Here is a 15,000-nt window from a genome sequence, read left to right as displayed (position 1 = left end):
TGGGCGAATTACCGGATAACGGAAACGCTGGACCAAGCATCATAAGACTCTCCAGGCTCAACAGATAAGTCGTTGGACAAGAATTTCAGAGCGGGAGGACTTGAGGGTTCAATGCCAGGCGAGCTGTTCAGGGTGGAGTGTGATGGCGTTGTCATCGTGCACCCACATCATTAAACTCCTCATTCGAGCGCTGCCTTTCAAAAGCGCTCTCGGCATCGAACCTCCGGCGGCTTATCTCTTTGAGCCACCGAGTCTCACTGAGTGATGTTTTTCTCCTCCGGTCATCTGATCAGAGCAATGGCGGTGACCTGGATGGCAAAACTTGGACTTGAACCTGTGAACCTGTTCCAGCTTTTCTGAGTTTAATCTTCGTCCCTGCCCCGAAAAATGCTCCGTACACACCACTGCACTAGAATAATTTTTACGGAGGGTTATGGGTACAACTTCTCGCACCACTGATGGATGGATGGATGGATGGATGGATGGATGGATGGATGGATGGATGGATGGATGGATGGATGGATGGATGGATGGATGGATGGATGGATGGATGGATGGATAGATAGATAGATAGATAGATTACAAAGGGTAAAGGCAGCACCTGGCTGCCAATGGGATAGTCCTACTGGGCGATTGTGATGTGACAGGTGTGATGCGTAAGTGTATTCCCCCTTCTCTCTCCCTCTCTCCCTCTCTCTCCCTCCTCCCCCACAATTGGCTTCCCTTCTCCATATGTGGCTGTCCAGCGCCGTGTGACCGCGTAAGGCTCAGGAGAGAACGGATAATGTCTAAGTGCCGCGGGACACCAGCCTCGATTCGCTTTGGAGGACACACACACACACACACACACACACACACACACACACACACACACACACACACACACACACACACACACACACACACACACACACACACACACACACACATACACACACACACATGCACAGACACCACACACCCAGCCACCTAATTAATAATTTAATTTCCACAAACACACACACTCACATAAAAATAAGCATAGTATTAAATCAAGTTTTACATATATATGTGTATGTTTGTGTGTGCACAAGCTTGTGTGTGTGTGTGTGTGTGTGTGTGTGTGTGTGTTTAAATTATTTAAAATTATATTAATAATATATGTCAAGGTGAGGTGGGGGGGTTATTTTTTTCTTCTGCTGATGCCACCGTTTCTTTAGATCCCCCCATCTGTTGACGGTGGTCTCCAGGGCAACAGGCCAAATAAGGGGCTGGTGACACACCTGCCTCCTCACAGATGCACTCGCTCACACACACACACACACACACACACACACACACACACACACGTCCGAACACACACACACACACACACACACACACACACACACACACACACACACACACACACACACACACACACACACACACACACGTCCGAACACACACACACACAGACACAGACACACACACACACACACACACACACACACACACACACACACACAGACACACACACACGCGCGCACGAACACACACACACATATGCATGCAGGAACACACTTACACACACACACATGCATGAAGACACAAGGACAAATATACATACAAATACAAAAACAACACATGCACAGAAAGTCACAGAAATGTACCCACACAGTCTCGACGTAATATAACACATGTATAAACATTTTATATCGTCTCTTCAACGGGATCGGTTGGGATAACGTCGTTTTTAAAACCGCACGATAACATTTTTGAATCCTGACGGTAAATCAGCGGGTGCACCTAAAACGCTGACATTTTTACACCGCCATTAAAGCCCCTCGGATTACGAGGACACCAAATGGGTCCTGACGATCCGGCGTCTCATTAGAAGCCGCCGGGTATTCAGGTGTGTTGGCCTTCTAGACCGTACGTTTTTTTCTTTTTTCGATTGATTCGGCTCATGCGCGGGCGGAAACACTCCTTCTCCACCGGCCGCATGGATGGTGGAGGGGAAGATAAAAATCAATGCCCCACACGTACAACCACACCACGTGCGCCACACACACACACACACTCCCACCCACAGACAGGTCCCAGGCAGACATCAGCCGTCAGATTCTCCACTTCCTGTTCTTGGTATCTCGGCTTCCCGTGCGCCGTAATCGCTCTCCTATGAGTACACGCCGCGGCTCTGACGATGCCTGTCACGCGCTGACTCCAGATCAGTGAAATCCCCCCGCCCCCAAACCCCCCTGCTGGGCCTCATAGTGTTCCTGCCTCTGCCGAGCCCCGTTGGAGAGGGGGGCGCGGCACCGCCCCCCCGCCGGGCGCGTTCCTCCGCGTCTGTCTCTTTGCCTGTTTTACCCGGGCTGAATGGACCCGCCGCACCCCTGCTGCACCTGGTATTGCTTGTGCGCCGCCAGGCTATACAACCCTTGAGATGCAGCCACGGGGCCTTATTTTTAGTTCTCATCTGGCATTCATAAATAACCAAAGCAAACCATCTTATGAGACCGGGATAAACAGTAAGCCTAGAAAGCTAACCGACAAGAAGCATTGGATTTGTTTATTCCACACAAGTGGCAACCAGGGTTGCAACGGTACACGGTGTGGTATCGATGCGTTCGGTACGCCCCCTGCGGTGCCACGGCGGAAGTCCACCGGAGGCGTCTGCGCAGCGTATGGGCGCGGTGTGGCGTGCAGTCAGTCCACGCTTCCTATTAAATCCACTGTTGCGGCTCCACCGGCCACGTCAAATAGCGCGGGGTCCGCCGCCGCATTTCTCTATTTTCGCGTGAGAGGTCAATTTTCTTTCGACTGCGCGCAGCCTTTTCAATGGTAACACGAGATAAAACCACAGAGAATTTTTTTTTGTAAAGAGCGCAATCAATCAAGGTGTCCAGTGGGAAAATAACCCCCTGGGATGGCCGTGTCCCTCTTTATCATGGAGGGTGGGTGAAGTTCTTTTTTGTTGGTCAAGTTTTACAGTTTTATGTCGTGTTGTTTGTTTAAGTTGCCGTCTCCTGCCACCGCCAAATGTTTCCCCCTTTAAGGTAAGAGAGAGAGCCTATGCTCCTCCCTCGGCAGGAGGTGCCCTGGCTGAAAAGGAGAGCGCCCACGTAGGGCTCACAAAGTGAAGGCACACCCGCACTGGTCTGACAGTGAGGTTTTATTTCAATAAGTTATTTTACTATTATTATTTATGTGTGAAAAATTCTGTTTATACCTCTTCTGCACAAAATTAACTGACTATAGTACTGGTTTTATTGTTTTTTTTTACATTATAGAAATAAACAATTAACGGAAATTTATATTTGAATTATCCACTATCCTGCATTCAGATGAACTTATGCAAATAATAACAACCCACCGTTGAACACCCGGTCGTACTCCTCCCCCCCCAGTCATACACACAGTGCGTACAATTTATTTGTGGCAGACTACTTTAAAAAAATGTTTTACACTTCTTAACTAAAAAAAAACCAAACTAAAAAGTCTTAAATATTACGTTACCATGGCTCCAAAACCATGATACGCACTGAAACGTGAGCCCACTGCACCATTGCATCCCTAGTGGTAACTACAGTATGTACATACATTGTAGTAAGTATATACTATCAAGTGAAATGTAATATAGTCAAGCTGTGAAATGGAAGCTGTCAAGTGGAGACACATTTCCATTTGAATGCATTTCCTTGGTTGGCGGGCGAATGTATAAAAGAAATAACTGTTCAAGTAGAGCTTTTTCTTTTCTCCTACCTATGAAGTAGGAGAGCAGGATGGCCAGCAGCGTGGCGGCGCTGATGGCCGTCACGGCAGCGCACTTCCAGCTGCAGTACTTGGACGGCTTCTTGAGCTTAAAGGCAGAGCGGGAGAAGGTGTTTCGGGGCAGCAGGCGAGGCGGCGGTGAGTAGACCGTCCCCGAGGTCAGAGGGTAACCGGGGGAGGAGCTGCTGAAAAGAGGCGTGGTGCCCGATGAGGTCTTGAACAGGAAGTGTCTGCGAAAAAGGGAAAGAAAAAAAAAAAAAAAAAAAAGATCGATTTTAAATTCATTTTAGAGATATGTTCTGATTTTCTGATTATGTCTGATCCTGGCAAATACCATCAAACACGCAATCACGGACGAATATGCAGAAATACCCAGGAAGAATGAATTATGTGATAACTCGCCGCATTTTGTAATAACTTTCCAAGATGTAGTAAATTTGATATGTAATACATTGTAAAACATTACAACATGTTCTGACGGATATTATGTAACACCTGCATTATAACATTAATAACATTAGATTATAACATTAATATAACATGCATTAATAAAAATGGAATAACGTGCCGCATTTTGTAACAAACATCTTGAACACAATAATATGTAATAACTTTTGTAATATGCAAGTGATCATAATGCATATGTTTTTCTATCTGTCTTAATAAGTATTAAGTAAGTATTTTTCTGAAGTATTTTCCCAAGTGTGAGACTTTTTGACGAGCAATTACATAATGCATTGAATTATTGTCCATCAATCATGTCATGTCCATCATAAAACATTGCAGCCCCCGCAATATGCAACAATAACTGCATTATGAAATACCCTATTACAAAATGTGGTAAAAATATATATTTATATAGAAATAAAATTATATAATATAATATAATAATAAATATATAAATATATATATATATAAAAATTGTCACAGTATATCCAAAGTGTAACCAAAGGAAGCCGAGCAACTTCCCGTTTTTAGTCTCCAACATTCCCGCCCCCCAAAAAGAACATAAATATGGCAAAATTTACTACGTTTTGCATTCAAGATGTTATTTTACCAAGTGCGGCAAGTTATTACAAAATGTGTTGTGGCGCACGCAAACCCTGATTCCCACCAGCAGGCCAAGATCACACATTAAGCGCGCGGTTAAATTTCTTGTTCCAATGGAACTTTCCTCACATATGGGCCCCCCGCGTCTTTTGGGAAAAAAAAAAAAAAAAAAAAAGATTGCGCTTACAATTCGGGGGCCGTTCCATCTGAGGTACCTTTGTAACCTACACCTGCTCTGCTCCGTCTCCTCTTGCCTAATCCCTCCCTCGCAGGGGCGCGGTGGTCGAGTGCCCTCCTCGCTCCTCGGCTGCTCTCTCCCCGAGTGGGGCCAGAGCTCAGACACGAGGACCTGAACCATCATCTCCCGCTCTTATCGCCCATTATCCCCGGATCTCGCAGCACCTGCTTACCCACCCACCCTCACCCCACACCCCCACCCCTACACCCCCACTCCCCCAACCGCCTTTTCTTCCATGCTTCCCCGCTCAGGTCGCATTACTCTCGCTTTCCTTTGCGAACGTATGTCATTCCCTTCCAGAGCCCCGACTTTTTCTGTCGTTTTATTTTTTCCACCCACCCACACCACCCACTCTACTATTTTTCCGACAATAAAGGAACCAAATGGAAGCGGTCGATACAAAAATAAAATTGAAACAATAGAACCTCCTTTTCAACCGTACTTGAGGCATTTTCTCAATGCCAGCGAGGACAAAAAAAAAAGATCTCTGGCCTTGTGGACACACACACACACACACACACACACACACACACACACACACACACACACACACACACACAAAACAGTAACAAAGTATTGTAGCTTTACATAGACTACATGTGGGACAAGAAAGCCTTCATCATGTGAGTGGGACAACTAGAGGGAGGGAGAGAGGGAGAGAGAGAGAGGGAGAGAGAGAGAGAGAGAGAGAGAGAGAGAGAGGGCGAGCGAGTTCTAAATGTTGCTCGAGAGATGAATAATGACTGTCAGTCTGCATCCAAATTATTAACTTGCTTTCCTTCCTAAACCCAATGCTGGGATCAGTTTCGGCCGGACGCACTTTGTCTACCCACGGCTCTAAAATGACTCATCACTGGTCTCTGGCAGATTCACCCCACACCACATGTGCTTTTAATATTCTTGTTTTTATTTGCTTTAAAAATTAGATTAAAAAAAAAGTCTCCCTGAGGCCGGGGCCAAAAATAGCAGTGTGGCGGGGAGGAAAAAATAAGGGGGATCGAGAAAAAATGAGAGAGATTTCTGTGTAAAAACACCCATCATTCCGTCTCAAGGCTGTCAAATTGGGACACGTGAGTGCGGGTATTAACATGCATGCCAAAACGCAAAAAAGGGCACATATCATGTGTGACCAAGCCGCGTGAAATAAAAAAAACCCTAACAGTCAGACACCCCCCCCCCCCCCCCCACACACACACACACACACAAACACACACACACACACACACACACACACACACACACACACACACACACACACACACACACACACACACACACACACACACACACACACACATGGCGACCGTGTGGAGACCACCTCTGTGCTAGACAAATTCAACCATCACACACACAAACACACACGTACACACACACACACACACACACACACGCCGTTGACAACCCCTACAAGGTCAGCCAGCGTGTGCCTTTACTGCAACTCATTTTCACCCCTCGGTGTTAGAGTGGCTGACAGAAATTAATTACCATACCTCTGATGTGCACGAGTTAGGAGGAAGGTGAGGCGGTGAATCATGTGCACGCCGCGGTGACACGGTGGCAAATTGCTTGTATGTACTGACGTATTGCATTTTTTGTATGAGAAGGAGTGGATGATGTGTAATTGTAATTGTAATTGTAATTTCTTGTTTCGTCAATGCAGGATACAAAGCCTGGCCTGGGTGCGGGCGTCTCTGCTGGATGCGAATATGTCTATGGGCTGTACTAATTATGAGTAGGAATGGAGAGTGTCTAATGCGCCCTGGCGAGGTAATTGACATTGATTTATGTTGTGGAGGACTGTGGAGAGCGGCTCGAGCATCGCAGGCAGCCAGCAAATACACTATGTCTGTGCGTGTGTGTGTGTGTGTGTGTGTGTGTGTGTGTGTGTGTGTGTGTGTGTGTGTCAGTGTGTGTGTGTGTGTTGTTTTGTTGTCAGTGGGCCAGTGTAAATACGTCATACATAATTAGAGAGAGCTGACAGAAGCCCCCCTCACACACATACACACGAGGAGGAGCCTTAGAGGCATTTGCCGTACTTTCAGTGTGTGTGTGTATGTGTGTGTGTGTACACTAATACACACCCCGCCAGTGTGTGTTAGTATATACAGTATATATACTATATATGCATCTTCAACACAATATTGAAAATAAGCAATATATACAGTATATTGCAGAGTTCTGGAATGTCAATAACGGTGACATTATTAATATTGCTGCGCCTTCCATGTGCTGCGAGTAAACCGACTTCATCCAATCAGACACCATCTTTCAAACACGTGACGTAAACTAAACAGACTGACCGGAGATACACACAAGACACGTGGATAACGTGTGTGTAGACTAGAATTAATTATTTTCTGGGGTTGTTATGTGTGGAGACCCTTTGGATACTAATCTTAGGTTCCGTGGGGCAGCAGACCCCCACATCGGCCTCACTACGCACATCAGCGACGGCGACTTTAAATTCAAAAGTCCGTGTTTGCGGATGGACGGCGTTCACCACAACCAGAGCAGGAATAGCAGCTCCGGACCTGTGAGCGCTGCCAATAAACACTGTAAATGCTGTAGATTTCCATGAATAGCCATGACCTTGTTTGATTTTTTTCATGGTCATTTTGTAGCACACATTATAATAATACAAAATGCGAAAAAATACAAAATTCTAACGGCCACAGCTCAAAGTTTGGCACGGTACTTTTACACTGCTGCCCGGATATTGAATGCCGTATTGTCATTGCAATATATAATGCATTTACCACACATCGTGTACTTTTCCCATATCATGGACCCTCTCGGTGGGAGTGAGAGAGAATGAGATAGAGAGACACAGGGAGACAGACGGGGAGATAGAGAGAGAGCGATAGGCAGCGAGAGACAAAGAGAAGTTAAAGTGTGGGAGGATGGGCTTTCACAGCGTTCCAACCCTACTCCCCGTTGAGAGACAGGAGGACCTGGACAATTAACCACAGAACAGAGAGCATGCTGGGTAATTAGCAAGAAGTCAAAGCTTGCATTCCCCAAGAGTGATAAAACATTATGCGAGTAAGCAACGCGCACGCATAACTACGTGCGCACGCACACACGCTCGCACACACACACACACACGGGCACACACACACACACACACACTTCTTTGGCACTTCCAAACATGTATTTGCTCAGTGTTTGGAGAATCGTCAGTCGGGGTCAAGAACAATTAGTCGGGGCCTCCTTGGTGTCGGCGAGAGAAGTGTTGGCGCTCAGAATAAAACAAAGGGCAGAGCACGCATAGAATTTTACTGTACGCTTCCCTCACACAGCGCTGACATCAGGGAGGACAGTCAGTGAAACTGAAACAGAAGGAGCTGTGGAGCGTTTGTTTCTTTTAACCATGGCTTAAGGGTTTCACAACTACTGATTTTTACTAGTAGCCAGTAGAACTAGTTTTTCATAATAGTAGTCGACTTGTTGTCTTTTACCTATTACATAAGAAAGAGGCAGAGAGAGGAGTTCTAGGTCACAATGAAAATTGTATTTTGTAAATTAAACGTGCAGTGTGTAAAATTTAGGGAACAGATTTGGTAGAAATGGAAAATAATATTCACAAGTATGTTTTAATTAGTGTATAATCGCCGCCATGTTTCTACAGCAGCCCAGAATGGACAAACCAAACACTGGTTCCAGAGTGGGCCTCTTCGCGTTGTTTGCGAGTTTCGCGGCCACCGTCTCCTCCACGGAGGCCGCCACGGTGCATGGTATTCAGATAGCTGCGATCTGCACCTCACCTCACAATTCTACACACTGACTGCTCCTTTAAATTAATTAGAATAATTTATAATACTACATAGTTGAATTAAGATATACATGTAAATACATTTTTTATAAATAATTGTACTAATAGAAAATTTGTGTAAATGTGGTGACACTAACAAAAAATTATGTTGTCCATGACTAGTGGACTGTTGCCAACAGCGCCCACTTGTGGTTATATTCTCGACTAGTTGACTAGTTGACTAGTGCTGACAATAATAACAAGGCAATGCAATGCCTCGTTAAATTATTTTCTCTATCGATATTATTTTACTTGACTGCATTTCATTTCACCGAGCTTCTAAATCAAATGGTGACACCAGCCTCCCGGGTTTCCTTTGTCTAAGCACAGAGGCATGGGAGCATCCTCCATGAACATGGATGCAGGGACAGAACACCAGCGTCCACTGCACCAAGCGTCGCTCCTCCCCGAGCACACGGTAACCTCCGCCTCCCTCCCTCCTTCACCCCTCCCTCATCCCTATCGCGCCTCTATCTTTAGCTCCACGTACACAAAACACTTGCTCTGAATGTCAGCGCTGGTGTAACCACAGGTGGAGTCGCCAGATCCATCACCGCAGTCATGCATTTGAAAGTACCCCGGCTCGCACCTTCCCTTCCTCTTCTCCACCCCGATAAATTGAGACGACACAGCCCTCCCAGTGATCTTATTTCTCCCCGGGAGGAGCCCACATTGGGGCTGGGGGTGCACGGGAATGCCCCGAGATGAGAGGGAGATTGAAACTAGCATCAGCTGGCCAAAAGGCTCCGCGGGGGCGATTGGAAATCAGGTGCTTTTATTTTTTTTCCTTTTTCTTTTTTTTCTCAGCGCTTCGGAGCATATGTGTGTACACACACACACACACGCACGCACGCACACACGCACGCACGCACACACACAAACACACACTGGTGCAGGAGCCATCTTTAGTCATTTATCTCACACTGCAAAAGTATCCATGTTGTACAGCTCCCAATCACCCCGTTTCTCTCCCTCCATCCTCTTCTCTCTCTCGCTCGATCCCCAAAACAATCTCCTTCAATCACCACCTCTCTCCATTTCACACTGCCTCCACCTCTTTATCTCCCCCTTCTCTCCTGTAAACCATCGCTTTCCATTTCCTACCCTCCCCCGCTTCCCTATACCCTCCCCCCCCCACATCCCCCCGGCTGGTATTTCTCTGCTTTATCATCTTCCCCTCTCCAGATCTCTCTCTCTCTCTCTCTCTCTCTCTAGCTCTATCTCTCTCCTATCCTGCCAGTCATTCTCACTGTGGGATATTCTGAGGTGATCAATCTTCATCCCCTCAACTCTGTCACACGCTCAAACACACACGCACCCCCCCCCCCACACACACACACAAATGTACAATTGAATCTAACACACAGTGAAAAAGACGGTCAAACACGCATGCACATACTCACGCATGCAAGCACACACACACACACACACACACACACACACACACACACACAGACACACACACACACACACACAATGTTATGGTAAACAACATTTACCATCACAACTGGACAGCAAATGCCAGAATTAACATATGATAACAGTGGGGAATGAAGACAAACAAAGGCACTCAACAACGACGTGAAGCACTGCCAAGCACACACACACACGCACACACACACGCACACACACACACACACACACACACACACACACACACACACACGCACACGCACACACACACACACACACACACACACACACACACACACGCACACAGACACATGTGTGTGTCCTCATCATCCCCTATCTTGTGTTTTTAATGGCATGGCTGTAGGACCCTGGGAGCCCGCGGGGTGGTCGGGCTGGCTCTTGGCACTGCTTGGCTGGCTGCGACCCAGTCTCTAGCTCCAGCCAGCCCATCCAGCCACACCCACCAGCCTGCCCAGAGAGGAGTGCTCATTCTGGGCCAGAGGGTGGGGCTGGACGCTCTATCTGATGCTCTGGGCTCCAGTTAATATGCGAGGATCTGTGCCATGGCCAACCCCACCAACGGAATATGCCCAACCACTGGCAACAGTCACTAAACCTGTGTACGTGTGTGTGTGTGTGTGTGTGTGTGTGTGTGTCCCAGCACATCCCCGTCCGCAGAGCTGGCTCATCACGAGAATCCCCTTCGAAGAGCAGATTAATATTCAACTTTGATGAGAGTCACCCCTTACAATAACAGCAATCAAGATAATCAGCTCTCACTTTACCTTTCATGGAAGTACGAACGTGCGTTTCCATGGGGAAGCAGGTCCAGGTAACCAGGCAATTATACCTGGAAATAGCCTCTATTTACAGCTTTGGGTATTTCTGTTCAACAGCACATTCCCTCCTCCCGCCCATCACGCATACTGATGCCACGCATCGGCAGAGGCTGAGCTCAGATCTGAGATCAGTGGGGCTGAATTAAACATGGCCGGCCTCATAAATACTGCACGGGGGCGAGCACTCTGGGGAACTGATCTCGGATGAGTTGGGTTGGGAACCTCATCGCCCAGCAGGAGAAACACAACTACAGCTTACCGAGTGGAGTGGAGACACACACACACGCACGCACGCACGCACGCACACACACACACACACACACACACACACACACACACACACACACACACACACACACACACACACACACACACACACACACACACACACACACACACACACACACACACACACACACACACACACGGCACATCATGCCATGGTGAGTGTTTTCCCCCTTAAAAGCATGTAGGTAGTGTTCTGCTCTTTGTGCGCCTCATGAATAGTAATACCCTGCATGAAGTCTCCGTTAGTCTGGTAAGTGTTCCTTGTGTACAGGGGCCGTGCATGTGTGCACCGAGTGACAAAGGTTTGTAGTTCCTGCTCCTTCATGCATAATACCCGGGATGCGAAGCAGCTTTTTGTACGTGTCAAGTTGGTATCTTAGGTAGACAACGCATTTAGGGAGTATGCTGGCGTGAGTCAAGAGGCAAGAAAGGGAAGTTTCTTTTGGTTTGGGGTGCTGATGCTCAGAATGATGGATAAGACATGATGTGCTCGGAGACACGCTGGAGTTACGTAGCGCGGCATACTCTGTCGCGCAATGCCAGCGGGTAATATAGACCCATGCAAATTTTCGGGGGGGCCAGTGGTTTCACCGCCTATTTAGGACGAGGCCCTTTACAATTAAGTTACGAATAAGAGCATGTGTTACAACCCAGGTACAAGTAAAATGTTGCTCACAACATAAGGAGCTGATTTAAAATAGTAAATGCTGAAACAAAGCTTGATTATGAAGTTCTCTAGTCATTATGCAGATATAAATCAAAAGTTTTTCCTTTAACGTGAGATCCTCATGGCCAAAAATTAAAAAAGATCAAAAAACCACTGTAGGTTTCCCCTTTTCACATTGGTTAACGGTTGTACTTTTGAATATTTTTTCGGAAATGTTTGCAATGTCTGCAACCAATATAAGTCAGTTTGTATAGAACCAGTCGACCCCAATATACATTTTAAATTAAATTCAATTAAAAATATAGAGGCAGAAGAGGAAAAAAAAGTAAGGAGTAAGTAGTAGTGTTCTCCATTGTCACCTGGTCTCCAGCGGAACGTTGCTGTTGAGCACCCAACTGTCCTGGAGCTGGACGGACTCCGGGGTGGTGGGTCCGTCTCCGGGGCCCGGAGGGGGGGCGTGGATGGGGTTGCGTCCTCCCCTCAGTGTGTTTCGGTTCAGGCTGTTGGCCGAGTGGTGGGAGAGGGTCTGGTGGTTGTGTGGAGGTGGCAGCGGGGGCCGGAGAGTGGACTGACTGTGGTGGTTGTTGGCCCCTGCGGGAGAAGAGAGAGACCAGCTTGAGAGGGCAGACGGGAATAGAATGACATGCGGTGGTTGTGAATTATGCCACTCGCTAAACAAGCACGCCCATATTTACTGTGAAAACACGTATCCACAGAAACACAGAGTAAAGCGTCATTTAGTCAATAGCTTCTATAACCATTTACTGTCCTTGACTGCTATTGTACCATTATTAAATGGTAATTAAGTGTTTTATCACACTACGGTACACAATTAACCATTATGAGGCACTATATCAGGTTCACAATATCACAATATATATTTGTTTTGAGAAATTCTCTTTGATGATTACACTATCCATCAACAGTGCACAGCCCTAAGTTATATATACTACTCACAAAAAGTTAGGGATATTCGGCTTTCGGGTGAAATTTAAGGGTGAACCTAAAATGCACTATAACCTTTACAGGTGAACTTAATTTGACCTTCTCTAATCTTTTGAATGCACATGTCCAACTGTTCAATGTTTCAGTACTTTTTGCACAACTTGCTGTTCTCGAACAAGGAGCTGAACGGCAAAATTCACAACAGGTGTTTGATCCATGAATCGACCAATACATTTCCTGGTTCAATTAGAATTGGTATTTAAACAGTCCTCTTCATCACGCTGTTCACATTTTGACATCATGAGACCAAGACGACACCTAACAACTGATCAACAGTACCTTGCATTGCGAGGCTTTAAACAGGAAGTGGCCACTGAGCTTAGAATGTCACAGAGTGTCATCAGCAGGTTGCAACAGAGATACAGAGACTGGAAGAGTCACAGAAAGGCATAGAAGTGGACGTCCTTTGGCCACATCCCACACTGATGACCGCTCGATTGTGAACAGTGCCCTGCGGAACCGGATGATGAATGCCACTCAACTCCAGGCACATTCAAGGGAGGTGAGAGGCACCCAAGTGTCATGTCAGACCATTCAAAACCGTTTACATCAGCGTGGTCTGCATGCTATACCACCTGCAAGGGTACCTGACCACACCACCAGGCACAGGCATCATCGTCTTGCATGGGCCAGGGAGCATTTACGCTGGACGAGGGACCAGTGGCCTCAGTGCTGTTCTCTGATGAAAGTCGAGTCATGTTGAGTAGAAATGATGGCCGCCAACGATGTTGGAGACGTCAAGGAGAGCGCTATGCATCAGCCACTGTTGTCACCAGACGAGCCTTTGGTGGTGGTGGTGTTACAGTGTGGGCAGGTGTGTCTAGTCAATACAGAACTGCCCTACACTTTGTGAATGGAAGAGTGACAAGCCCATAATACCTGAATAACATCATTAATCCAGTCATTGTGCCCCTGCATGAACAACACAGGCCTAATTTCATCTTCATGGACGACAATGCTCCAGCTCCTAGAGGTCGCATCATTAAGGAACGGCTACTGGAGACTGGGGCACCTCAAATGGAGTGACCTGCACTTTCTCCAGACCTGAATCCCAAAGAAGACCTATGGTATCAGCTGAGTCGCCGTGTAGAGGCTCATAACTCTGTACCCCAGAACCTCAATGACCCGAGGGCCGCCCTTCAAGGAGAGTGGAGTGCCACGCCTCAGCAGACAATAAGTCGACTTGTGAACAGTATGAAACTTCGTTGTCAAGCTGTAATTGATGCTCAAGGCCACATGACAAGTTATTGAGACATTGACATTTTTTGTTGTGGTAAACCCACCACTGTTGTTGGCTTTGTTTCAATACATTGTTTGAGATGAGGAAATCACCATTGCACGCTTCTACTTAAATGCCATACTTTCATGTTATAATATCACTGTAGCGTGAACTTTTTACATTTTCCATAAATTTCACCCGAAAGCCAAATAGCCCTAACTTTTTGTGAGTAGTGTATGTACATTTGATACCTTCTGGACTTGAATCAAACTCAAAGTAATAATTATCACATTTTTACCTTTCAAAATGGCTTTTTAAGCTACGTTTTGTAAGTGTTATATTTTCAGCCCACTTCCTTTTTCCGCGAGACTCTGTTTCTCACTTCTTCTCAGTTGTCTCTTCGGTAGGTGACAGTGTGTGTACGCATGTGTGTGAGCGAGGGAGAATAGTAAGGGAGGTGAACAGAGCGAGAGAGAGAGGGAGAGAGAGAGAGAGAAAGAGAGAGAGAGATAGAGAAAGACAGAGAGAGAGAAGTATTGGAGCACTCAGCCCAGTGTGTGTGTGTGTGTGTGTGTGTGTGTGTGTGTGTGTGTGCACCCGTGTATATGTGTGCCCACGCACACGCTCCTCCTCTCCTGCTTTCAGACTGAGGGAACATGTTGTCAGCTAGAAACCAATAGCCTGGCCCTCCCAACACTGAGCTAATGGACTTCAGGGTGAGAGAGCTGAAAAACA

General features: G+C 46.6%; 1 protein-coding gene across 1 annotated transcript in view; it reads right to left on the bottom strand.

Annotated features, from left to right (window-relative positions):
* Positions 1 to 15,000, bottom strand: part of tenm2a (teneurin transmembrane protein 2a) — a gene marked incomplete at both ends in the record, with an annotated part of 167,439 nt that overhangs the window by 44,589 nt on the left and 107,850 nt on the right. Inside the window, 2 exons of the mRNA XM_080008600.1 lie at positions 3,727 to 3,965; positions 12,401 to 12,632. Coding sequence (XP_079864726.1) covers positions 3,727 to 3,965; positions 12,401 to 12,632 — 471 coding nt within the window. The remainder of the gene's footprint in view (positions 1 to 3,726; positions 3,966 to 12,400; positions 12,633 to 15,000) is intronic.

The sequence above is a fragment of the Zeus faber genome, assembly GCF_960531495.2.
Source record: "Zeus faber genome assembly, chromosome: 10".
Taxonomy (NCBI): Eukaryota; Metazoa; Chordata; class Actinopteri; order Zeiformes; family Zeidae; genus Zeus; species Zeus faber.
Note: the sequence above shows the minus strand (reverse complement) of the source record. Positions and strands in the feature narration are given on the sequence as shown.